The sequence below is a fragment of the Netta rufina genome (genome assembly GCF_964035555.1).
Source record: "Netta rufina genome assembly, chromosome: 19".
NCBI lineage: Eukaryota > Metazoa > Chordata > Aves > Anseriformes > Anatidae > Netta > Netta rufina.
Window position 1 is genome coordinate 995,563 of NC_140143.1, and position 23,580 is coordinate 1,019,142.

Genomic DNA, 23,580 nt, shown 5'->3' on the forward strand with positions numbered 1-23,580 from the left:
TTGCAAAGCTGGCTGTGGGATTCAGCGTGGGGCCAAACAGCAAATAGCAATTGCTGTTGGTTGTTTCTACATTTTCTTAATATTAGTCTGGAGGTCTATTCAATAATATCAGTAGTAATAACCATATTGTTCTGCCTTTTCCTTTCGTGTGTTATTTCTGATTTATATAACAATGAAATACCTGTTTTCTTCTGCTCTTTCCATAGGAGCTGGTGGTGGCTTTGAGTCACCTGGTGGTTCAGTATGAGAGCAATTTCTGCACCGTTGCCTTGCAGTTCATGGAAGAAGAGAAGAATTACCCTCTCCCTTCTCCAGCTGCCACAGGTTTGTGGGTTTTGTCTTTATGGACAGGAAACTTGTAGCCTGTTAGTGCTTGAGAATGTTACCTGAGTAGTTTGCCCAACACAGTGAAATTATTGCTGGTGGTGAATTGTCAAAAAACACCATTGCTACAAATTTGAATGACATGGTGCGTAGCACTGTAATATCTTGGAGAAATGTGCTCTCAGCTAAAAGATACCTAGAGCTCACTAAAAAGTTGTGGAGACTGAACACCTTACCAAATTCAAAGAGATTCCCTTCAGATCAAAACTGAAGTATGGTTGGTACACAGGCTTACCAGACTTCTCTCAAATTATATGTGAAATTTCAGCTTCATGTTGACCTAATGGGGCTAATAAGAAGCCACAGCACAGAACGACCCAGACGTATTTCTTGCTACTCTAAAGCACCAGATGAGAAGCAGTCAAGAACTTCATGTTTTCTGTCTGTGATCCCAAACTTTTGTTGTGTGTATGGCTTTATGTAGGAAATGAAAAGCCCAAGTGAAGTTAATGCTGACTTCATATTTTTCTTATATTAACCTTGGAAATCATCAAAGATAATGGGACTGTTGCAACAGAAGCTTGGAGACGAGCATGTGTTGTCTCTGCAAGGAGTAGTTTAATCTCCACATTGTCTGAATAAATTAAACGTATTAGAAAATGAGCTTCTTCACATTTATCTTTTTTTGCTGCAGGAAATAATCATTATTTATAGTTTATATAGTGCTTTTTCTTATCCAGAATGATCCCAAAGTACTTTATAAGTAGGATGCACTGGAAGCATTGCCTCAGTACCATAATGCAGCCACCTCCGCATTGAAATGAAGTAGCTGTTCTGAAGTCATGGTACTGTGTGTGTATTCAGGAATGAAAATGAAAAAGTTTGGGAAATTTTAATTATCCAGGTCACGGATGAAATACAGGTTGAAACCAGGTCTGAAATTTGGTCAGGAAAACAGGAGTTTCATAACCCTTTATAATGAAAACATTTTCCAGAGTTTTAATGAGCAGAAGCAAGCAAATGCCATCTCCTAAATGGCGCCTGCTGTAGCAGCCTGTCCTAGCACAGTATCTGGGCAGTGGCCCAGCACCGACCTGGAGAGAAGAGTCGTCGTATCTCTCTGGGTAGTCTGTAGGCACTGGCAAGGCTTGGCTCACCTGGTTTTATTGGATGTAACAAAGTCACAGCCTAAACAATAGAGAAACACGGTCCTTACTGATTATGTTCAGGGAGGAGCCTGTCGTACCTCGTTCTGTTTTAACATAATAGGCAATGGCTAAGTTCTGTTTGTACTGGTAATATTTGAGCAATTTATTTGCTGGGAATCTGCCAACAGTCTATGGTCTCTCTGGTTGCATTTGTAATTGCTAAATTTTGCATCCGCAGAGGGTGGGAGTTTGACCCCGGTGCGAGATGGTCCATGTACACCGAGGCTGCGGTCTGTCAGCTCTTACGGAAACATCCGAGCAGTTACCACAGCCAGGAACCTGAACAAGTCCTTGCAGAACCTCAGCCTGAATGAAGAATGTAAGAGAGATTTGAAAATTCTGTCATTTTCCTATACCACTTCTTTTTTCACCCCCATGTGCTACCGTGCAAGCTACCATGTGCAAAGCAACATGAACTGAAACTAACATTTTTGCCCAAATTATCTAGCTGACAGCTCCAAGGGGTTAGATGAGGAGCACTCTCCTATTTCAATTTTTTTTGACTTTTTTTGAAGTGTCTGGTGACTAAAAAGGTGTCTTCCGACTTCCTGACATATGTGGATTTTTAACTGAATCATTTATGACCCCTTGGTGCTTACTCTGTATTTAAACATTCAGTTTTTAAAAGGGGACTTTGTGGATTTGCCTACACTTTCACAGAGGGTTGTAGAATTCGCAAATGCTGTTATGCCTGGGTAAAAATTGTTCTCTCCCCAGTTCCTGTTTAAGCATCTGTCCTTTTTTCTTTTGGCAGCGGGAAGTTCTGTTGCATTTTCTCCTGGGAATCTCAGCACCAGCAGCAGTGCTAGCAGCACCTTGGGCAGCCCTGAAAATGAAGAGTATATCCTGTCGTTCGAGACTATTGACAAGATGAGACGAGTCAGCTCTTACTCTTCTCTGAATTCACTGATAGGTGAGTAAGGCTCTCTCATCCTTTGTTCGGTGTCACCTTTCTTTACATGTTTGCACCAGCTTTTGTGGAAGGTTTGGATCTTAGCTCCTCCTAGACCTCCAGCAAGACTTCTCATATCAGTAGAAATGCTACTCGTGTGTCTGGGTAAGCTATATGCAGAGAAGAGTCCCTGCTGCTCAGATGGCACTGGAAGTGAGAGCTGTTGGCTTCAGCTGTGTGCTTCACCATGACAGGCAGCAATCCTGTTAGGAATTTGAGCACAAAAATGTAGCACATACAGGAATTTTACATCCATTGCAATTTAGTTGGATAATCAAAACAAGCACTCCCCATCCCATGGATGTAGCAGCTGGGCTCTCTGGCAGTAACCCCTTCCCTTGGTTATTTTTCATGTAGGTCGTATTTCTGTACAGCACAGCCATTTTATTGTGTTATTCATACAAGGAAACCTTACCTAGTTAATTGCCATGTGCGTTTACATGTAAATTGATAAAATAGGACTTAATAGAGAAGAAACCTCAGACTGAGTCTCATAACCAGAGACTAATTATTTCACAGAAATTTCCTTTTGTGCAAAAAGTTCCATGGCTGATCCCACTGCCTCCAGGCCCTGTCCATTATTCCTTCCTGGATAGGTAGCTCTAACATCACTAATTGCACTGAACTTCTTAACACTACTCAACAGTCCTTTTTCCCTGAGACATCTGACTCTTTGGGTAATGTACAGACCTCTGCAGAGTGAAGTATTATAGCACAGAAGGAAGGGAGATTTTGGTTGCATTTATGCAGTGCACAGCTGAATTGCATGTAATGCTTCATTTGCACTTCTATAGAACAAAGCTGGTGTGTTTATATTGAACTAGTTCAGTGTTTTTTGTTTGCTTGTTTGTTTTTAGTAACTTTCCCAATCCTGTCTGCTTGCTACAATAGCATTGCTTTTAACTAGCTGCAGGCTGCCATTTTCCAAACAGCCTAAACCATTTTGGGATGGTAACAGACAACGTGCAGAAGGGGGTTAGCTTTTGGAAGAGTCTTCTTCCAGGGAGAAGAGGAGGTGGCATGTAGCAGAGAAACAAATGTTGAGGGAAGTCTGTATCTTTTCGGTCTATCAATGTGCCTTGATCAATTAATTTCCTTTTGATTATAGGCAATGAAATTGGGTCTTCTAAAGCACGACTGGAATGTTAGGAAATTTCTCTTTGTCTTAAGCTAGAGCTTGAGTTTTTCTCCTTTCCACTGGTGCAAACTGGTATCTGCTTGATGGCTTGTGCAAGACTCACAAGAGCTTTCAGCACGTTTGAAAAAGAATCTAAAGATGAGCTAGAGGTGAGCGAGGGAAACTTAGGAAAACAAAAAGAGCAGTTCTCCAAAGCCTCCCTCATTCCTATTCAATCGGAAGAGCTCATATCCAGCTGGAAACAGCAGAGCTTATAGAAGTGTTTAAAATTCATAACTCACAGAGAATCCCATTACTTTCAGCATTTGCTTGCTGAAAGCTGGGCTTTTTTCATTTCTACCGAAGAATCACCATCCTTCAGCCTGTTCTCCCCTGGTCCCCAAGGAAAGAGTTTTCAAAATACCATCAGCTCCAGCCACCCTCAGTAGCGCTGTGGCTGCTGTGCAGCTCGCCTGGGCTCACATTAACCCTGTTGTGGGTAATTTTTACTTGCAAGTAGCAGCTGCAGCTGGCCTGTAGCCTTCCAAAAATGCCCTTCTGCCTTGTGGGTGAAGTCCTTTCTTCAAGTTTTAGCATGCAATAAATACTGCTATACTGCTAGCAAGAATGGGGTAACTGAGAGCGGGGTCACCTAGATGATAGACCTGCCTTGACTGTAGAAATATTTTGCTCTACTCTGTCTTCTGGGAGAATTAATGGTGATTTGGCTCTAAGGTAATGACCATGCCAAGTACTTGAGACAGGAAGAGCAGTAAAAGGGGTGCATTGGGCACAAGTCGAATCAAACCAAAGCAGAAATCTAGTCTGTAATAACACAAGGAGAAATTACAGACCACAGTTTAATTCTGTGTTCCGTATTCAACATTCTCTAAGTTGATTCACAGATGCTCAGGGCTTTCTTCCCCTCCTGTGATTTTAGGAAGATGGTTCTAGAAGGGTTATTCTGGATCAGTCTCTCCAGCTTTTTGATATTGTGGCAATGTACTTCTTCCCATAACCTGAGGAAAACCTCTGCACTCTCTCTTCTGCCACTTTATAAACAACTTCCTAGCTAAGCAGCAAAATGCCGCCTTGTATGCCCCCAGAAAATGCAGCATGTACTTTTAGTCTAGGTATGCTGTTTTCTGGCAGACTGTTCCTTGGCCAAGCAATCCTGAGTAACCAGCAGAGATTTATCTCTGGCCCACGTGTCTCTCAGCTGGCAATGGCCAGTTTTTGAGTAGTCAACAAAAACATCAGTTTGGATTGGGAAATAAGCCTTGCTTCTTTTTCCATAAAACAAGTCATTTATCTTTGCCTCCTGAAATTTAAGTTTCATTTAGTTTTAGGATAGGAAAAGAAAAGGAATTAAGATGAGGGTTTTGCGTACCTTGAGGCTGATTATTCATATCTAAATTGCATGATTAAAGTCTTTGTCCTATGGAGACCATCACTGGAAAGATTATATTAAGGAATGATCAAAGGAGGAGGAAGAAAAGGATCTTGGAGCAATGAAACGCTGGGGAGTAATTCTCTTTTCCAGCAGAAGAAGGTGGGGATAGAAAATGTTTGCCGTGGGGAGAAAAATGTCAGGGTGTGGCAGCAGGCATCAGAGCAGCAGGGTTGGCTTTTTGTCCTTGGTTTTCCTTCTCCCCTGATGTGCCACTGTTCGCCCTGGCCTCTCTGACATCCTTTGTGGAAAAGGTAAGGAGACGTGGCGTGGGCTTTCCTGTTTGCTGGGACAGCCCTGGTCCCGGAGAAGTTCCTGCCCTCTACTTGATGGGCTGCTCCTGGTTTCTGTTAAATAATTTAAAAACTCGTGGTTTGCCATTTGAGTTACCACCAGGGGTGGCAAGGTGAGGCACATGAAATGGTTTTTGCCAGCACTGTGGATGCCCAGCTCATGTCAGCTAGGGGCTTGGCAAACAAAGGCATTACATCCCTCCCACCCCATGTCACTCCTGCTCTCACTTCAGCCTTCCTCAGGGCCCTGACTTCTCAGGAGATGCTTAATATTCACTGGGAGCAGCTCATAGAAAACCAAACTTCATCGTAGCAAGGAGTAGCGAGGGAACGGCTGGTCTCGGGCTGGCTGCAATGCTCGGGAACGCTTTTGCATGGCCCCGTGCAAAGAGACCAGCCTGCAGACTGTCAAGTCTGTGCAAGAAATATTAATTTGCCATTCCTCCAGGGAACGAGCTGCTCTTCACATTGTCAAAGTAGAGTTCAGAGAGCCATCAGAATTTCAGATGTTTTCTTCATCTGAGTAGCTCTCGCAGGACCTTCTGTGTGGCTCATGGGAAGAGGAGCGGCTTGCGGGATACAGATTTACAAACCGGGTGGGATTAGCACCGATGGGAAGCAGGTAGCCGAGTCCTCGGGTACTGTTCAGTGTGAAATACTTCAGCTCTATGTTTTCATTGCGTGCCAGTCCCAAACTTGCTTTTCCCTGCAGGCAGAACGCGCAGAAAGCAGAGCTGTCTGCGGTCCAAGGCGCGCAGCAGCGCCGGTTCAGCTATTGGTCAGTTTTTGCTGCTGTGCTGGGTGGGGAGCGGACTGCATCTGCTCCGGGAGATCAAGGCTTCAAATCACTGCAGTGATTTTTAAAGGGGATTAGAAAGAGGTCCTGTCAAAACAGAAAGAGTAAATAAAAAACATTAGCATTCGTTTTTGCATCCCGCGTGGTTCTGGTCTTCGTGTACTCGGTGACCAGGCTGCACGACCTCAGTCGGGTCCCTTCCTCGGGGCCACGGCGTGATGCTGCCTGTTAAATTGGACTAGGCGTTATGCATATGCAAACAAAATCAAAGTCATCAGCGAAGAAATGCAATTTACTTTTGACATTCTTCGCTGAGAGAAATCATTTTGTAAATCTATACTGCAAGGTCCATTTAACTGCCTTTGAATCAGTCTGACTAATTACGGAGCTGTCTGCTTAAATTAACACCCCGTCCCCCTTGCTCGGCTCTTTGTTTGCATCTCCTGGCTATTTTTTTCATTTCAGTCCATTCTATGAAATCAAGCTGCTGTTCCTCCTGCCGCCTCTGCTGCCTTCCATTATCCCACTGACTCCAGTGCTCAAGTTTTTACAAGGGGCTGTGTCAGATGTGTCACCCGATTGAATCAGGGTAATGAACAGCCCGAACGTGGGGGGGGGGTGCAGCAGAAGAAAGGAGCAGTCCTCCGAGCTCCAGCTCTGAGCCTTTGTAGAAATTCCCTCTGTTCTTTTCAAAGGCTGCTGAGCGAGTGAGGGATTGCATTGGCGCAGTTCTGTTTTAAATTTGTTTTTCATGACGCTTAGATGTATAAAAAATGTCGCTGTGTTTTTTTTTTTTTCTTCGTGGCTGCGTCATGAGTGAGCTGGTTATCAGAAAAACTGGAAAAAACTGATGGGTACCTTCTCGCTCCCCCTTTCTCCCCCTCTCCTCTTACTGTCTTTGAAAGGCTTTAAAAGAAATCAGACCACTCAGATTCCCATCGGTCCTTATGTAACCGCTAGCTCTGGACCAAAAGTAGGAGGCAGAGCACCAAACAGACCTCAGATGGCTTTACCTGGCTACCGCTTCAGTGGCTGGGACTGTTTTTTTGCTGCCGTAGCTCGTAGCACAGCGTGTCTCCTGGTGTCTCTCCTTCCCCCACCCCCTTTTCTTTTCCTTGTAGTAATAGCTTCCAGGAGGAACGTGGCAATTGCAGAAGTGAAACCCAAATGGTCAGAAGCCCAGAAAGGACAGACAAGTGTTACATCACCATCCTTTAAGTCTGGGAGTCCTGACCCTCTTCTGAGCAGAGACTTACTTTATTGTGTGTTGACATTTTCAAACATGGATAAAGAAATTCAGAAAAAGATGATGACTTTGGCCAGTTGTGACCAAGGGCAAAGCCTGAGGTTGGATCAGCACCGTTCTAAGTCAGCTCTGTTAACCCCCCCTTCACCCCCCACTGCATTCACGTGTTCCTCAGTATAATACACTGTGAGCTCTGTCCCCTGCTAGCATAAATCACGTATGACAGATCAGTGCCCTTTGACTCTGCTGCATCTGGACAGTTGGTATTGCTTTCTGGGGTCATCAACTTCATCATTTTCCCTGGGCAGATTTAACGTTGTCAAGCCCCGTGTCTTACCTGCACAGGAAAGGTTAGGATTAGCTGTAGGAGTCTGTTGTATAGGTAACCCCCAGCAAATGGGCAGCACTGGGGGGTACTGCCATAAAGACTTCTCTGTGAGATTTCTGCATGAAACTCTGTAAGTAGGTGCCCCCTTGGAAAATTCTTTGGATGTCAGCTGAGCAAGAGAACCTTTGCCTTGCAGGCCAAATGAAGGGATGGAGTTAATTACTTCCTTTGCATTTTGCAGGATGCTTTGTCATGTGTTGGGGATTTTTTCTGACAGAAGAAAGATTGAATTGTCTAATGCAGATAGCTGCATGGAAGTACAGCATGCGAACGGCTGAAGTTTGTAACTGCGCGCCACTTGCATTCTTCAGCCAAAGATCCAAACTGAATTGTGTCTATTTAATGTCGGTTTCAGTAACAGGTGTAGCAGCTATGCAAGGTGCTTGTTGAACAAGGGCCCTTTCTTTGTAACTTAACGTTTTATATTTAGATGCCTACAGAAACATGAAAGGAAATGCAGTAACAGCTTGATCTGTCATTTACCATTGATTGTGACTCATCTGAAATCCCTATTTTAGTTCCCTTTTTGTTAGTGCAACCACTTTAATATTGTCCAAATGGCTCAACTCCCAAAAGACAGCGTTGCAACTATTAAACGCTATAAGGGTTAGAAGAAAGAATAACAAATTAAAGATTCACCTGAAAGCAGCAAAATGCAATATTCACAGAATTCTGTCAGTTGTTACAAAAGCTTATTAATTTGATTTGTACTTTGAATCTGTCAGGCCCTTCTGCTGGAGCACCAAACTGCAGATATTCTTATTAAATAACAAATCGGTGATTGAGGAATTGGTACAAATGTTGGTGGAAGAGGCTGAGTTAGACTTGCTGCTTCTCAAAGGTGCAGTTCTTAAAGCTTCATTTTAACATTTAGTAGACTTGTAGGATACACAGAACCCTGAACAGGCAAGCTGAGTACTAATCCTTAAAACAGCAATAAAAGTAAGCATCCAAATATAAGCCAGTAACTGGTTTTTGTTTGTTTGTTTCTTTGTTTAGCATTTAGTATTTTAGCTCAGGAACTCCAAAGACACTATCTGGTCTTCCATTTGGCTTTTTCAGATTATTTGCTTTAAGAGCATAGAAAACTAGCAGTTCAAGGCCTATTTAGGTAGCATTTATTTTGCTTTCTCCCACCCTCATTCTACAAACCCTTGCAGAGTTCACAAAGAAAGACAAAAAGCCCACGGAGAGTATTTTTGAGACCTTACCTTGATGTTTTCTTAGATGTCATTGTGATGTTCAGCATTCTAATGAATTTTCTCACATAAGATGAAAGAGTTTGAGTTGATGGATTGTCATGTGCTCTGGGGCTTTGTTTTTTGTTGTTGTTGTTTTACTATTTTAGGTGTGAGTTTCAACAGTGTTTATACCCAAATTTGGAGAGTACTCCTTCACCTAGCTGCGGACCCCTACCCTGATGTCTCCGACTTGGCTATGAAAGTTCTCAATAGTATTGCCTACAAGGTATGCCCTTCTGCGTGCGTGTGTCTCTGAGGCTTTTCTGTCAGCTCTTTTTATGGCTAGGCAAAGCATAGGTAGACTGAACTAAATAGGTCCATTGGAGGGCTCTGGTAAGTGATCCTAGTTCAGTCTGAATCTATTTCAGAAGGAGCTTTTAATGTTTCAAGTGGGGGAGGGCCTGGGGTTGTTTTAGGACATAAATTAGGTACGGACCTTAGACAGTAGGTCTTGTTTAGAAGCCTACTTGTCTAGATCAGTCCCTGGGAGAAACCTTAAGTATACTTCATTAAATTATCCGTTTGCAAACTGATTTAGATTATGCAAGTGGGACTGGCCTGCAGACTGAAGCCACAACGGCTCTCCAATCCAGGTGAACTAGTACATGTGAGTCAGCATGCAGACACCCCTGCCACTACTCACCTCTTCAACCCAGGCCTACTCCGCCTAAACCACCATCCTCATCACATTTCATCCTCCAAGGATGACAAGATGTCCCTGGAGGCTGCCATCACTGCTGATTCAGAATTGCCAGCTTGGGGAGCTGTAGCAGCACCCTCACTTTCCACCTGAAACGAGGCACCAGGCCACCCCAGAACATCTTCTCACCAACTGCCTTCCCCTTGTCCGCCCCAGTCGATGGTGTCAGAAAGCTATCTGAACGCAGTCCTTCCCACGTGCTTCGATTCCACCTTCCTAGTTGCTCTAGCATCAATACCATGAGCCATTCCAATGCAAGATGACGTCTCTTACTGATGATTTCTAATGAATAATCCTAAATCTTCAGACTTAAGCTTCTAAGCTAAAGTTGCAGTAAGAGATGCCAGCATTGTGCACTGCCATTTTAATGCGTTAGAGACTTCTTGCTTTGAAATCTGGTTTTTCTCTGGAGAAAATAGTTACTTATTTAAACTCTTCCATTTGTTTTAATAATACATGTCAGTGAGTTGGTAAAGTCTGTGTTTTGGGATAGAGAATAATTTTGAGAGTGGGGACAATGAAGTCTGGCCTTCCCTGGTGATACAGATGTACAGCATGTTACTGTCAGGCTGGAGATTCCAAACTAAGGTGAATTAGGAAAGGAAAAGTTAAAAGATTTCCATCTCTCTGTTCTAGGTGCATGAAGCTGTTTCAGCATTGTGTTTTGGAAGGCTCTTTGCAAAATAAAGTGTTAGTCTGACTATGGGTTTAAAAGGGTTATAAAGAGGAAATGGATGTGCTTTTCCTGCCTTAACTGTTTTTTCAGAACTTACTCCCTTGCTCTAGTGGAAAGAGATGTATAAATATTAATAAAAACACAGTTGTACCCTGCAGGTGTCTTCACTAGCACCACTGTAGTTCTGCTTAGCCAGCAGGAATTTTGATCATTGTGTTGTGATGTCCATAGGAATATTATGACTGGTTTCATAGATTCTGTGTTGATCCTGACACGTCTGGACCTAAATACATGTATGTTGGTACCGAAAGGAGTCCAAAAGCTCTGGTGGACGGATATCACACATCTTATGCTGTGCTCCTCAGACAGCTGCTCCACAAGGCAATGGCTTCTCAAATGGTTTTGCAAAACAATAAAAGCGTTCCTGGTTATGAAGATTTTTATCTGGGGATGCTTCAGTGAACAAAATTAACTTGTTCTTATTAGCCGTATTTGCTCCTGTGTGAGCCAGGAGGTGCATAAGGAAAGCATTGAAACGTGTGATTTGTCCAGCACTTCGGGCAGATGCATACATGGGGGCTTAACCTGCACACTCGGTGGTGGTGTGCATTTGCTGTTGCAAGTATTACGTGGCTTAGGTAGCTTCTAAAATGGTTTCTTTTTGAGAAATGTTATTAACAGCCCGCTAAAATGGAAGTTAAGGCTTCAGGCCGTGGGTTACGATCTGGTCTCTGTTCATTTCGTCATGGACAAAGCTCCCGCTGTGAGCAGTGCTGCCAGGATTCACAGCCTGAAATCTGCCTGTCTCTGCTGCTGTGAGCTCAGATAGATTATAAGAGCTGTCTGTCATGTAATGCAAATTATTAGCAATTACATTTGTGTTAATTGTACACTGCAATCTTTCCTTGGTGTTAATGGAGTGTTGGTTGGACATGAATGGAGCAGCGTGAATGCTTGGCCACAGGCCCACTGCCCCTTCCAAGTAAAGCACATGCAAACAATGCGTTTCTATTTTGTTGTTTGCTTTAGTTTTGAATAGAAATTGAAGTTGATTTTCTTGAAATATACACACATAGGTTTATAGAGAGAGACATGCACAGTTTCAGCCTAGGTAAAGAACTTGGGTATTTGGGGTTTCGTCCTCTTGTTTTAGCTGACACAAAATTCAGGGAAAGAGAGGCTTCATTTTGGAACTTGGACATCTGAGAGTTTCTTGTATTAACAAAACACCTGCAATTTGTATGGCATTGCCTGTTACTGGTGTTGGCTTTTTAAGCTGAAAGACCTGAACAAATTAGCCATGGGCTTATGCTTCTGAAAGGTATCAGAAGTACTCCATCTTCGTGTTTGGTTAACTAAGTATTTAGCCTCAAAATGTTGCCAAGCTCTGCGCTTTAAATCCTTACGATTTTTAAACATATTTTGAACAAGGTAGGTGTTAGTCATGCAACTCGGTTGCCCTGACGGGTGTTCAGACAACACACGGAGAGTGGCGTGGTGTGAGAGCATCAGAAATCAGCATCGACACACACCAAGACAGGGCCAGTACTGGGAGTTTGGTGACTGCAGAAGCTCAGGTTAAGTCTGAATTTGTAAAATAGGCATTTGCAAGACACTCTGTGAACTAAAAACAGAATTTTTGTTTTCAAATGAGGCAACTTCTATTCAGTGTAACGGAGCCATGAATATAGATCCTTATGTACAGGAGAGCTCCAGTGGTCTTTAAATAGGGCGATGTCTTTCTGAGCAGCTGGTGAGTAGGTTGCACAGACGTGCACGCTTCCTGGATTGGAAATGTGCAGTTTTATTTCATGGGCTCATTAGACATTGCTGGTTCTCATACAGATTGCTGCTGTGTTGTGATTTATATTTATGGTGCAGATTGCAAGGGTACAACTCTCCTTCCCAGCCTGATCTTTTAAAAAATCAAAACGTGGTTTTTGTCTGTACCAAAGCAAACAAACACAAAGGACCCAGTAAGCAATGTTGGCCTTTAAAGACTTTTTGAAATCAAAATTAATTAAGGAAAGTTTGCTTCCTCCCAGGTTGCTTCATTCAGCTGTTTTTAATGGAAGGCTTGAGGCTGAACTATCCCAGAAGTTGCTCCTCCAACAACATCACCCCTTGGTACAGGCTTTTCTGAGTACAAGCAAGCAATTCTGACGGTGTGCTCTCTCTCCCCCTGCTCCCCTCCCCCTTTTTTTCTCTTTTCTTTATCTGGAGTCAATTTGAAAAATTATGAATTACCATTTCCCTTCCTGAAAAGAGATGATTTGACTGGCAGAGGAGCAAATCCCCGGGAAATGGGGAGCTGCAGCCTCGAGCAAAATATGCTGCCATGTCACCGAACTGCAGCCCTCACACGCTGCTCACTGCTTGCAGAAAAGAATATTTTTTCGTTTTTTTCCCAGTAAAAAGGAAGGCTGTCACATTCATCTCTGTCTACCCCTTCAACAAGCTGTCATCAGCTGACCTTGTCCCTCTGCTGTGAAACAAGGTGACCTGACCCTTTTCAGCTGACAGAGACCGCAAGAATCTTCAAACCGAGCCTCCTATGACTAATTAAAACTAGTTATGAATAATAATCCGTGACTAGTTGCTAAATTGCTTCAGCTTTCCTCCCGTTCTCGTTGCGTGATCTCCGGTGCCAGCCCCGTGGGGTACCAGCTGCTCACCGGAGACCCCGCGGCAGTCCTGACTCACCGAGCTGAGCGGCCTTAGGGCCCTCCTCACCCCCATACGGCGAGGAGGAAATAACACAAAATCAGCCTGTTTTTAGGAGGAGGCTGGCTCAGGGACCAGCCTGGCTAGCCGGAGGTCGTGGCATTTGCCTTCTCAGCCTCAGCCAGCCGGTGTTTGCCGTGCCATAGGGGTGCTGTGCCGGGCCAAAAAACCCACGGCCAGGAGGGCTCAAATCCTCTTGAAGCCAGGGAGGGGAAAAACTCCTTGGGTCATTAGAGGAAAAAGGTGTAGGGTGTCTCAGAAGGCCTTTTGGCCTCAGGAGGAGCAGGCAGGCTGTGGCCCCAGCACACACACCTCCCGTTTCACTCTGCAGCACTGCGGGGGGCATAAAGCGCGGAGGAAATGCTGCTGTTTGCACGGGATGTAAAGGCACTGACGTGTAGAGGGCCTGTTAGCTGCCTGGCTTCCCCGAGACCTCACATGCAGTTTTTTCTTCTTGTATGCTCGGTGTTTCGGCAGCTGCTAGTCTTATCTTGCCTGGATTAGCTTCAGCTGGAAGCAAGCCCCGGTGTCGGCACCTCAGAGCCTTGCTCAGCTCTTGTGCTGTGAGACGCGGATTTTCTCTGACGCTTGAAGAGATGATAAAAGTCAGCTTGCCCGTGGGATAGCTGTAATTGTCCCTCCAGGTTTTTTATGCCAGTATGGGTTTCCCTTAAGTTATTTCAATATGTAAAAAAAAATCAGAGAAGGCAGGGTGATGTGGAAGAGAAGGAAGGGAATCCACAGCAACGGAAGGTTTCTCCCTTGGCAGAGGGGAGGTTTGTTTGTGCAGCACGGGCAGCTCAGCCTGGAGAAATGAAAGATGGTGATGGAGCTGTCTGTTCACTCCTTTCTGCCTTCCCCTGGCTTGCATTTGAGGCCATTCCTAGGAGAAAGGACAATAAATTTGTAAGGCTTTTGCAGAAAGAGGTCTCTTGTAGGTGGTGGGAGCGTGCCATTTTGCAGGAGCCTGGCTGTATTCTGTAGAGCTTGGAGCGACCCAACCTTGCAAATCCCTTGCCTTCCTCCTGAGAGCAGATGGGAGCTGGTGTTCCTGGAAAGGGCATCTTCTGATGGCCTCCAGTAAAGCTTGGCTCTGCTCAGGAGAGGTGGAGAGGCAATGGGAGGCAGCTTTACGTAGCTGCCAGATTTACAAGAAGAGCTCAGACCCAAACACGAGACCTGGGTCAGAACGGGTGCTGGGGCTGGTGAAATATTGTTGCGGTAAGAAATGCAGCCCTCCATTGCGAGGGAGGAGAGCAAGCCTCATTGCTGAAGGAGAGCCCCTGGGCTCAGTGTTTGGAAGTTCTGGTCCAGATTTTGGGCTGTGACTGATGCGAGGAAGAGGCTGATGTGTTAGTCAGTTATTTCCCCGTAAGCAACAGAAGGAGACTTTCTGGTAAGTGTTGTCAGACTAAAAGAGTAGGAAAATCATCTTATGAGTTGGGAACTGTGCAGTGGCTTTTCATATGCATTTTTAAACACCCACAGACACTGACAGAGAGCTTAACTTCATTTAACCCCAGGTGTGCAATTGTATTGCATAATAAATAACTGCAGTTGGTATTTCGTAGCCCTGGCTGTTCACAACCCTGTTGTGTTTTTTTTTCCTCTAGGCAACGGTAAATGCTCGCCCCCAGCGCATCCTCGACACCTCCTCGCTGACGCAGTCTGCCCCTGCCAGCCCCACCAACAAGGGCATGCACATCCACCAAGTGGGGTAAGCTCAAGCACTGCTTTCGAGGGCTTTTGCCACAGTGGGGTTAGGTGCTCCCTGGCCCCGCTTGAGCAGCCGTCCCCATTAGCTGCACCAGAGAGATTAATTTTGCAAAGGTCTCGGTAGCTTCTTGTTTTAGTGCTGGTGAGATGTTCAGAAACAAAGGCTCTAGGGAAAGGTGGGGTGTCTCTTCCTGTTATTCTTCTTAGGACAAAGAGGAACAAGCCACACTAATTGGCTAAAGATGAATTGAAAGGAAAATTTAAATGTTGCTGATTTTACTGACACACTCTGGCCTGACCTGCGAGGTATCCAAATTTCCCGTTGAAGTCTGATCTGTTTCTGCATGTTCAGCTGATAAAAGCCAGGGTTATCTGATGATCAGTGAGCGATGCCTAAAATCCAGTGCGATAATGGTACGAGCAATGCTAGGGTTTGAAAATCTGATTGCTTCCCAAAACGTGCTGTCCGAGAGAAAACACCTGGCTTAAGATCTAGCAGCTTCACAATCAGCATGTACCAGGAAGGTTCACGGTTGTAAAGGAGAGCCCAGAACTGCACGGTGATGTTTTTAATGTCTTCTGATAGTATTATGCAACCGTGCAATAACAGAAATCTTATTTTACATGTAAATTAAAATACTTTCCCCTGGGCTGACAGGGCTCCCAATCAGCACACTGAAATAAAATCGCTCGTCAGTGTGCCTTGGGTCGCACACCGTCACGTGTGGCTGCGAGCCTCTTGGATCTACAGGTTCCCAGAATTTTGACTTTCTCAGCCTGAATCTGGAGTTGGCTCGGTCAAGATTCACTCTTGGGGGTTATATGTGTTTTGGGGGCGGGGGGGAAGGATTGTGTTTGGTTGGTTTTATTTTTCTTTTGTAGAGGAAACACAGCAGGGAAGTATAAATCGTGTAATAAAGAAACAAAGCAAAAAAGTAGCTTAATTCACATGCAAGAGTAAAGGCAGTGAAGCAGGTAACGGTAATGTAGCTGGTGTTATCCTCTGCCCTCCATGTTCGGTGGGTCAGCATTGTTTCTCCTGCGAGAGACCATTGATTTGCCTTCTGCTTGTGGAAAAGCAGGTTGATTCTCAAGGGTGAGAAACATGTCAGGGTTGCAGTTTGCTGAGACGTGCCAGGTTTCAGGAGGATACCTATCAGAGAGGTTCTGAAAATGAGGGCAAGTCTCACGTCCACTGCTATCTAAATCCTTTTACTCTTTTTCCATTTGTAGAGGGTCACCTCCAACCACTAGTACAAGCAGCTCCAGCTTGACAAATGATGTGACAAAACAGCCGGTCAGTCGGGACATCACATCCGTAAGACCTGCCAATGTAGGCAACATGGGGGTTCAGTATACTCCCCACTCCCACCAATTCCCCAGAACAAGGAAAATGTTTGACAAAGGACCAGAACAGGTAAAGAGACTTTCCTTTCAGTTCTATTTCCTTACTCCACTGGGCTCTGTTACGCATTCTGTTCTTTGTGTTTTATTTCTGCATATCTTTTCTCCTAGCTTCTAGCTCCTTCTTACACCAGGTTAGCTTCCTCTACCCAAGAAAATAAAAATTGATTATTTTTTTCTTCAGAGTAAATTTTGTTTTATGGCTGTGATAGGGCATTACTCACTTCTGCTGCCACCGAGTAGTGTTTAATCTGAGTTGATTGTTTATTCTTTCATAAGCATTTGTCTGCCTGAGTGATAACGCACAGCCAGATCTGTGACCGTCAGATGCTTTTTCTCCAACCTCAGCAAAGCAGGAATAGAGGATGATAAAGGGGAGATTCCTCTTCCTTTACCATACAGATCAGCGTTCCTCTTGAGATACTGCTGGATGCCCTTGTGCCAGAATATTCCCCTTCATTACAGCAGTCCTGACCCCACTCCATGCTTTGCAGCCCCTCTTCCCTGTGCACAAGGGCCTGTGTAAGCCCAGACTAGTACTAGGAAGACCAAAGCTTATTATAGGTCACTCTGCTGGAAGCCAGCTGATCAGCCGAGAGCTGCAGGAACCTCTGGGAGGAACTTTTTCAGCACACGTGCCAGCAGGGGGGTTGCAGCCATTTCAGCATTCCAAAGACAGTCATCGGGTACTGGGCATTTTTCCACTTACAGAAGCATGAAGGACTGATGTGCTGCCAAGTAGAGCAGTCCTGTAGCGTGCACAAAGGAGTCTGAATGTCACCTTCAGATGGCTTCAGATGACTCATCTCAGACGAGTATGGTTGAGTCCAAGCACACTCGTGTGCTTGTTGCCACCACTCAAAGGCAGAGGCTGTACTTACCAGTGGGCAGTGTTCAGGATTCAGCCGTCTGACAGTAGTTGTGTGTTTACCTCTCTCTCAGAGCATTTCCAGTTTTTTTCTGGTGCTTGCTCTATGAGAGGAAACTGGAAAAGGCAGCAGGTATGCTCTGCTGTGTCCTAATGCACAAAGCCTGGTGGAGGGAGGACACTGACCCTCTGTTTCCCTTTCCTGGAACTACAGAAGGGAAAGATGCTCCCATTTGAAGTGGTAAGGGGTGTGTATTGCAATCTACAGGCCAAGTGGGCAGCACAGATTTCAAATGTTCTGACTACTGGGAAGCAAACTGTTCTTTCCTTAAACTGGCATTTTTGCCTCTCTCTAATGAGCAATCTCACAGAAGCTTCTAGAGGTGCAGAGTCAACACTTCTGTGATTACAAGAAAAAACCTGGTGAAGCCTTGGTAGGAACACCTTCAGTTCTAAGGGGTTTGGCAGCAGTAGTCAGGATCATGGGTCTGGAGAAACCTGGGTGAATGGAGTGATATGTATACACTAATGCTTCAGCCCTGATTTATATGGTAGCCTGATTGTGTTGTGTGCTGTGCAGATGAGGTAGTTTGTGCATTCTGAACAGTCAATGTAATTACAGGGATCTTAAAGCTATGTAGGAAATTTCATATCCTTGGCAGTGTGGTTGAGCTTTTTTTTTTCTGCCCAGGGATCTGCCAAAGGCGATTGGGATATTATTGTGTATACATTTTGCCCATGTAAGTGGGATGAACGTGAGATAACATCCTGTTCTCTTTCTGACCAGACTACTGATGATGCTGATGATACCGTTGGACACAAAAGTTTCATTTCAGCCACAGTGCAGACGGGGTTTTGTGACTGGAGTGCGAAGTATTTTGCTCAGCCAGTCATGAAGGTAATCCTCTCTGTGCATGCTTTCTGAATCGTGGCCCTGCAGCTCTGGAAAGATTGGGGTGCTGGTGTCCTTATGTCAGCTGGTGGCTTAACCTATTTCCCCTCCTTTTCTCTTCTGTCCGGGGAGGGAAAGGAATGGACTTTGGTGAGCTGCATGGCCAGCCCCTATCAGAGGTAGCAAGAAGAGGCAGTGACAGACAGGACAGCAATGTACTGCTAGGGAAAGAGCCCAGGGCTAAAACTCTGCACCTGTGGAATACTTTCAAGAACAAATGTAAAAACGAGGAGAGGTTTTGTACTTGGTCCGGATCCGCTAGTCTTGCACATTTGCATTACAGAGTTGCCTCGTTTTAGATGTTATGCTTGTCTTTCTATTGAAAATGGTATTAAGTTTAAAAAAAAAAAAAAAAAAAAAAGAGAAAAAAAAGAAATCACTGATTTTTTTGGTGGTATAAATATTGAGTCCTTTAGCTTAGAATTGAGAATATTATAGTTATTGGGAGTCTGCATGACTGTCTGAGAAAAACTTTAGAAGCATCATTATTCTTTTTAAAGTTTAAAAAGAATCCTGTTACAGCAAAGAATGAGGGTGATAATGACAAATCTCCACTGAGATCTCTTTCAAAGCGAGTGTGTTCTGATAACTCTAAGGTGGTTTTATGTGAAGTGAGAGATGCACTAAAGCCTTGTTCTAGGAAAAAAAAAAAAAAAAAAACAACAATAAAACAAAACAGAGCTCTTCAGAGATGAGCAAAGATTGTCAATGACTGGAAACAGAAACTTAAATTCCCAGAATCTTTTAGCCAAAGATCAGGTTTCAATCTTAAGTATGAAATCAAAACAAGCAGTAAATCTTGCCTTATTATAAGTAAATACAATGAAACAGACCTGCAGGTACCTTAGGATTCAAGCAGCACAAACTGTAACCAAACTTTCAGCTTAATTTTTTGGAGGTGTTGCTATTTATGTGAAAAATAGTGCACAGCCTGTATTAATGCCACTACCTGAGCAACTCAGCAGTGGAGGTTAAATATCAGTGGCTGCATATAAAATCTTCAGAATATACAAAGAAATTGTACGTTTATGTGCTGTCTCATCTAAGAATTGCCACTGAGCCATCTGTTACTGCTCCTTCCAGCCTTTGGGTATGTAAATAGTTTGGTGATGAGGTGAGGTAATTGCCCCCAAGTTTGAGGATAGCAGAAAGCGATGACATGGCAGCCAGCTTTCTGTGTAGCTTTGATTTCTTTAGAGAAACACCAGAAGGGAAGACTAGACGGTAAAGCGATTGCCTGATACTTCCTCAGCTGCTGCTGAAATTCACTTTCTTCTGATACCATTAGCAGAAAAATTCATTAGAAAAATACATCTGGCCTGTGGGGCTCGGTCAAGCTTTCCGCTAGGGTTTTCTCTCATCAAGATGAGTTTTGGTGTCTTTATTCAAGTCCAGAAAAGAGTACAGGAAAAGGAGGAGGATGCTGTTCCGTCTCTTAGTTCTTATTAAAAACATTTGTCTACTTTCTAAGGAAAAAGAGGGGTGTCTTTATTAATACAGTAAATCACGGCTGACAGCCAATCAAAATGCAGTCTCAATGCGTAGATGGGGAGCTGTGTGTGTAGATTTAGTACTTCATGTGCATAAAATTGAGAAAATTACTTTGGGGGAGGAAAGAAAGCATATGGAGCGTTTCCATCCTAATACAAACAATCCAGGGAGGGGGAATCACGGCAATGGAGACCTCGGGCTTCCCTGCTCCGTGGTGAGCCCCAGCCAGCTCCGTGCGTCACCGTGAGGATTTGGATGCCCCAGACTACATCTGCACGCCTGCCACGTGTGCAGCGATCTGTCTCTTCAGCTTTTCCTACAGCAGCAGGAGGAGCAGCATATGTGACATGAAAGGGTCTCTTAGTTCCTGTAAGTGTTTTTGGTTGGTAACGTTCATTGCCTTGGGTTGTGCGTTCTGAGCACAGGCTGTCCTCAGCAGCAGTGTGGTTTAGGTGAAGTCTGAGCAAAAGCAAAGCTGTGTCTTCTGATGAAGCAAGGAAGAGAATTGATTTCCCCATTACTTTTGTAAAGCAGCTTTAAGAGGCCACATAGAGTTCTTCCTGCTGAAAATCTTGCACGTTAGGCTGACTGATAGCGAAATGCGTGCAACTTGGTAATTAGAGTGGGAGGTGTGTGTGCAAGGGACGGGGAGAAGTCCCTCTGCTAGAGCTTCCTTTGTCATTGCTTGATTGCTGCTTATGTAATCAGGCAGGACTGGCCATCCAGTAACTCGGGTATTGGCTGGATTTCCATCGAGTGCTCCTTTCCTAGAATCTGTTCCTGCTGCAAGAAGGAACAAACAGCCCCGGCTTGTGGCTGCTGTCTTTGGGGAACTTTAGGCTCATGAAAAAGGCAAAGAGTAAAGTCTACCGAGTCCTGATGGAAAAAGGTGACACTGATGTTCAATTTCAGTGCTTCATTTGGAGATGCTGCCTCCCATCGTAAACAGGGAAAGACAAGACAACTATTCCTGTAATGAATAAACATAAAATGACTGTGAGTGCATCTTAGTCATATTTAATTTATGAATTTAGTTTTGCTTCATAGACCTTGCTCTGAGAATGCTTTCACTGGAAAGATTGAGGGATTAATTTCCAGTGTAAATCACTGGCTGAGTTTCAAGCCATGATACCAATTTTGATTTATCGATTATCTAATCAAATAAATGGAGAAAGAAAATGCTGCATTGTAAATTCTCGGTGTGCCAGGAAAAACAAATACCTACCACAGCCCCGATTGCTACAGAAGTCGTTCCTCTTCCTAAAAGCCCGTTGTGGCAAAAGGCTGTTCTGCTAACCACAGGCGGCCCTGGACCGAGCGGCACAGGAAAGCCGTGTTGCCAGCTGTCAGGAAGCCCTGAGTCAAGGGGAGCGGGAGCCAGCATCTGTTATTTCCAGGACTGGCAGAACATGCAGGCAGGAGCTGGTAAGGAGCCTGGAAGGTGAGAATTACATAAGAAATCCTTCCTGAAAAATCCCAGCCTTCCCCTCAGCACTCTCACTGCTCTACGTCTTGGCCATCGTTCAAAGTCCTGCTGGGGAGGCGAGCCTTCCTTGCCGCAGCCACGTTAAGGGGGGGAAAGCTGCAATCTGCTGAATTTTCCCTGCTCCCCTCCCAACGCTGACCTCCGTATTGAGAGGGAGAGACAAAGCGTTAAAAACAAACAGAAACTTGGTTAGCTTTCAGATGACACTGCCTGGTGGGAGGTTTCAGAGGCGTAGTGGGGTTTGTGTCTGGGTGGGAGCTCAGAGATGTTGGGAAGGGCGGCGTGGCGCGATCCTCGTGGCCGCGCTGCTTGTGCCTCCCACGTACCTCGGGGAGCTCTGCTTAGAGAAGAGCTGAGCAGCAGCCAGAGCCAGGCTGTTGTTTACTAAAATGACTTTCTAATGCCTAAATACGAGGTGGAGGGGAGGGGAGGCGAAGACATGAATAATGAGCCTAAACAGCTAGCTCCTCTGAATAATTTCTGCTTTTGCAGCCTGCAGCAGCTGGGCTGGAGGTCACTGCTCTCCGTTACACACACGTCTTGTGCTGCTTTGCCACAAGTCCCCTTGTGGCTGTTCTGTGGGGTTTGTATTCTCACGGATTGTGGCACAGTCCTGACAAGACCCTGCAGGGGAACAGGAGGAAAGGGCTCGCATTTACCTGCCTGCTCCAACTCCTGCTCGCTGCAGTGCTGGTCTAAGGGCATGCTAAGGGCCGTCTGCTCCGCTGCTTGCAGGTGTTATGCAGGACACGGCAGGCAAGGCTTTCTGGAACAAAAAGGCCAGTGCTGCCACCAAAAGCCCCTCACCAGTTCTCAGCAGCAGACGCTGCCCTAGCGAGGGGTGCATCCGGGACCGGGCAGTGCAGCGCTTGCTGCTCCCGGAGCGTGGCCTGGCCATCGCAGCCCGTGTCTCTGCCTTTCTGCACTGCTGCTCCTGTTCCTGGGGGCCCACAGGCTGTCTCCCTCTCATCAGAGTATTTCAGGTGTGGACGTTTGCACTGGGTGTGCTTCTCTTTGTGTCTGAGGCCAGTCTTGCCACGTGCAGCCTACTGACACTGCGGTGCGCAGGCTCAGTGAGCCGGGAGCCGTGTGCTGGGAGATCCCATCACTGGAGGATTTGTTATTACTGAAATCAGGTGAGAAAGCCAGCTTTCAGCTCAGGCTCCTCGGAAAAGTTCTTTTTCTCCACCCAGCAGCTTCTTTAAGCTGATATTCTTTATCTGCAAGAAAATAGAAGAGCTCCTTGCTCAGGTGCACGGCTGTGTGTTTCTTAGTCCTGAGCTGGGAAAGCTGCTGAGTGCCTCTGGGAAGATTTTTCATTCTCTTCATGCCCTCCTCTTCCTCTGGCCCTTTAGGTCTGCCTTTAATTTATTCCCAGAGAAGCCAGATTTTCATTAAGGTGTAGCTGTAATCTCGCTACTCTCAAATCTCCTTTGATGTATTTTATCTTAGGTTTGTTTATTGCTTTACATTATTGGTCATCTGTCATCGCCTTTCTAATAAATCTTGTATTCTTGAAAAACTGAAATAGCAGTACCTTTTTTTTTTTTTAGCAGGTACGGTAGGCTTCTTATTTTAAAGAGGCAGCGATTCAGCTCAGTAATAGTTGTTTTCTAGAGCACAGTACATTTTGAAGATAGTGTGTATAATAGTGGCAGATGGTATAAGTGCTTTCCCGTTCAGGAAAAAAGTGCGTGTGTGTGGGGAAGAGGGAAGGAGCAAAAGACTTGGTCTTTTATGTCTTTTCTCCAAGACTTACTCCTTTTGGAACAGATGTAGCTTCCTTTATCAAAGGAAGCTAGCTCATCTTCTTAATTGATCCAAGGATGTTTCTAGAGCAGTAACATTACTAGTCCTAGATATTTTTTAAGCATTAAAAAAAAAAAGACTTGTTATATCTCCTGCAGTGGTTTGGGGGATGAAATCATGTGAGTTTATTCCTTTTGATCCTGTACTTTGGCTAAGGACACAAGAACCCATGATCTCGGTGCAGCATCTTGACTTGCCTTGCCTGCCAAGGCCCTGGCAGGAGCTGCCGGTGGTGCCGCTGCCTGCAGAATGCAGCCCCAGCTCTTCTGGCTCGAGGACAGATTTTGCAGGAAAGCCGTGTTAGCAGGCAGAAGCCTGGAGCTATGGAGTGTGAATAAATATAATAAAATAGGTCAGAATGGTTGTATACTGCTCAGGGCCTCTATCCAATTTCAGGTGGAAGAGTGTGTGTAATCAAGCCCAGATCACACAGAGGAATCATTTTCTTGCAAACAATTCTGGTATGGGAAACTGAAACAGTTGTCGTTACTAGTAAATGTGATGTTTGTAACTTGAGCATCTCAGGGATTCAACAGTAAAGCAATGCAGTTTTTGGCCTGCAGCAGTCTATTAGTAAGGACAGATTTTAAGATGTGTTCTTAGCTTTCTGCCTGTATCAAAGCCGTGTGCCCTCTTTCATCTCAGGGTTGCTGCGTGGTGCCTTCAGCTGAAAAGTTTTATGCAGAGTAATCTGTATTGCACTGAAATTAGACTTACAGCTCCTTCCCTCCCCAAGCAG

At 44.9% G+C, this 23,580-nt stretch overlaps 1 protein-coding gene across 2 annotated transcripts in view; it reads left to right on the plus strand.

The window, feature by feature from the left end:
- The window catches only part of RPTOR (regulatory associated protein of MTOR complex 1), a 135,973-nt gene that overhangs the window by 87,854 nt on the left and 24,539 nt on the right, over positions 1–23,580 (plus strand). For both annotated transcript variants that reach the window (XM_084298491.1, XM_084298492.1), the window contains exons 18-24: positions 207–324; positions 1,711–1,851; positions 2,287–2,445; positions 9,123–9,241; positions 14,729–14,832; positions 16,065–16,248; positions 17,891–18,001. In XM_084298491.1, the coding sequence (XP_084154617.1) occupies positions 207–324; positions 1,711–1,851; positions 2,287–2,445; positions 9,123–9,241; positions 14,729–14,832; positions 16,065–16,248; positions 17,891–18,001 (936 nt within the window). The remainder of the gene's footprint in view (positions 1–206; positions 325–1,710; positions 1,852–2,286; positions 2,446–9,122; positions 9,242–14,728; positions 14,833–16,064; positions 16,249–17,890; positions 18,002–23,580) is intronic.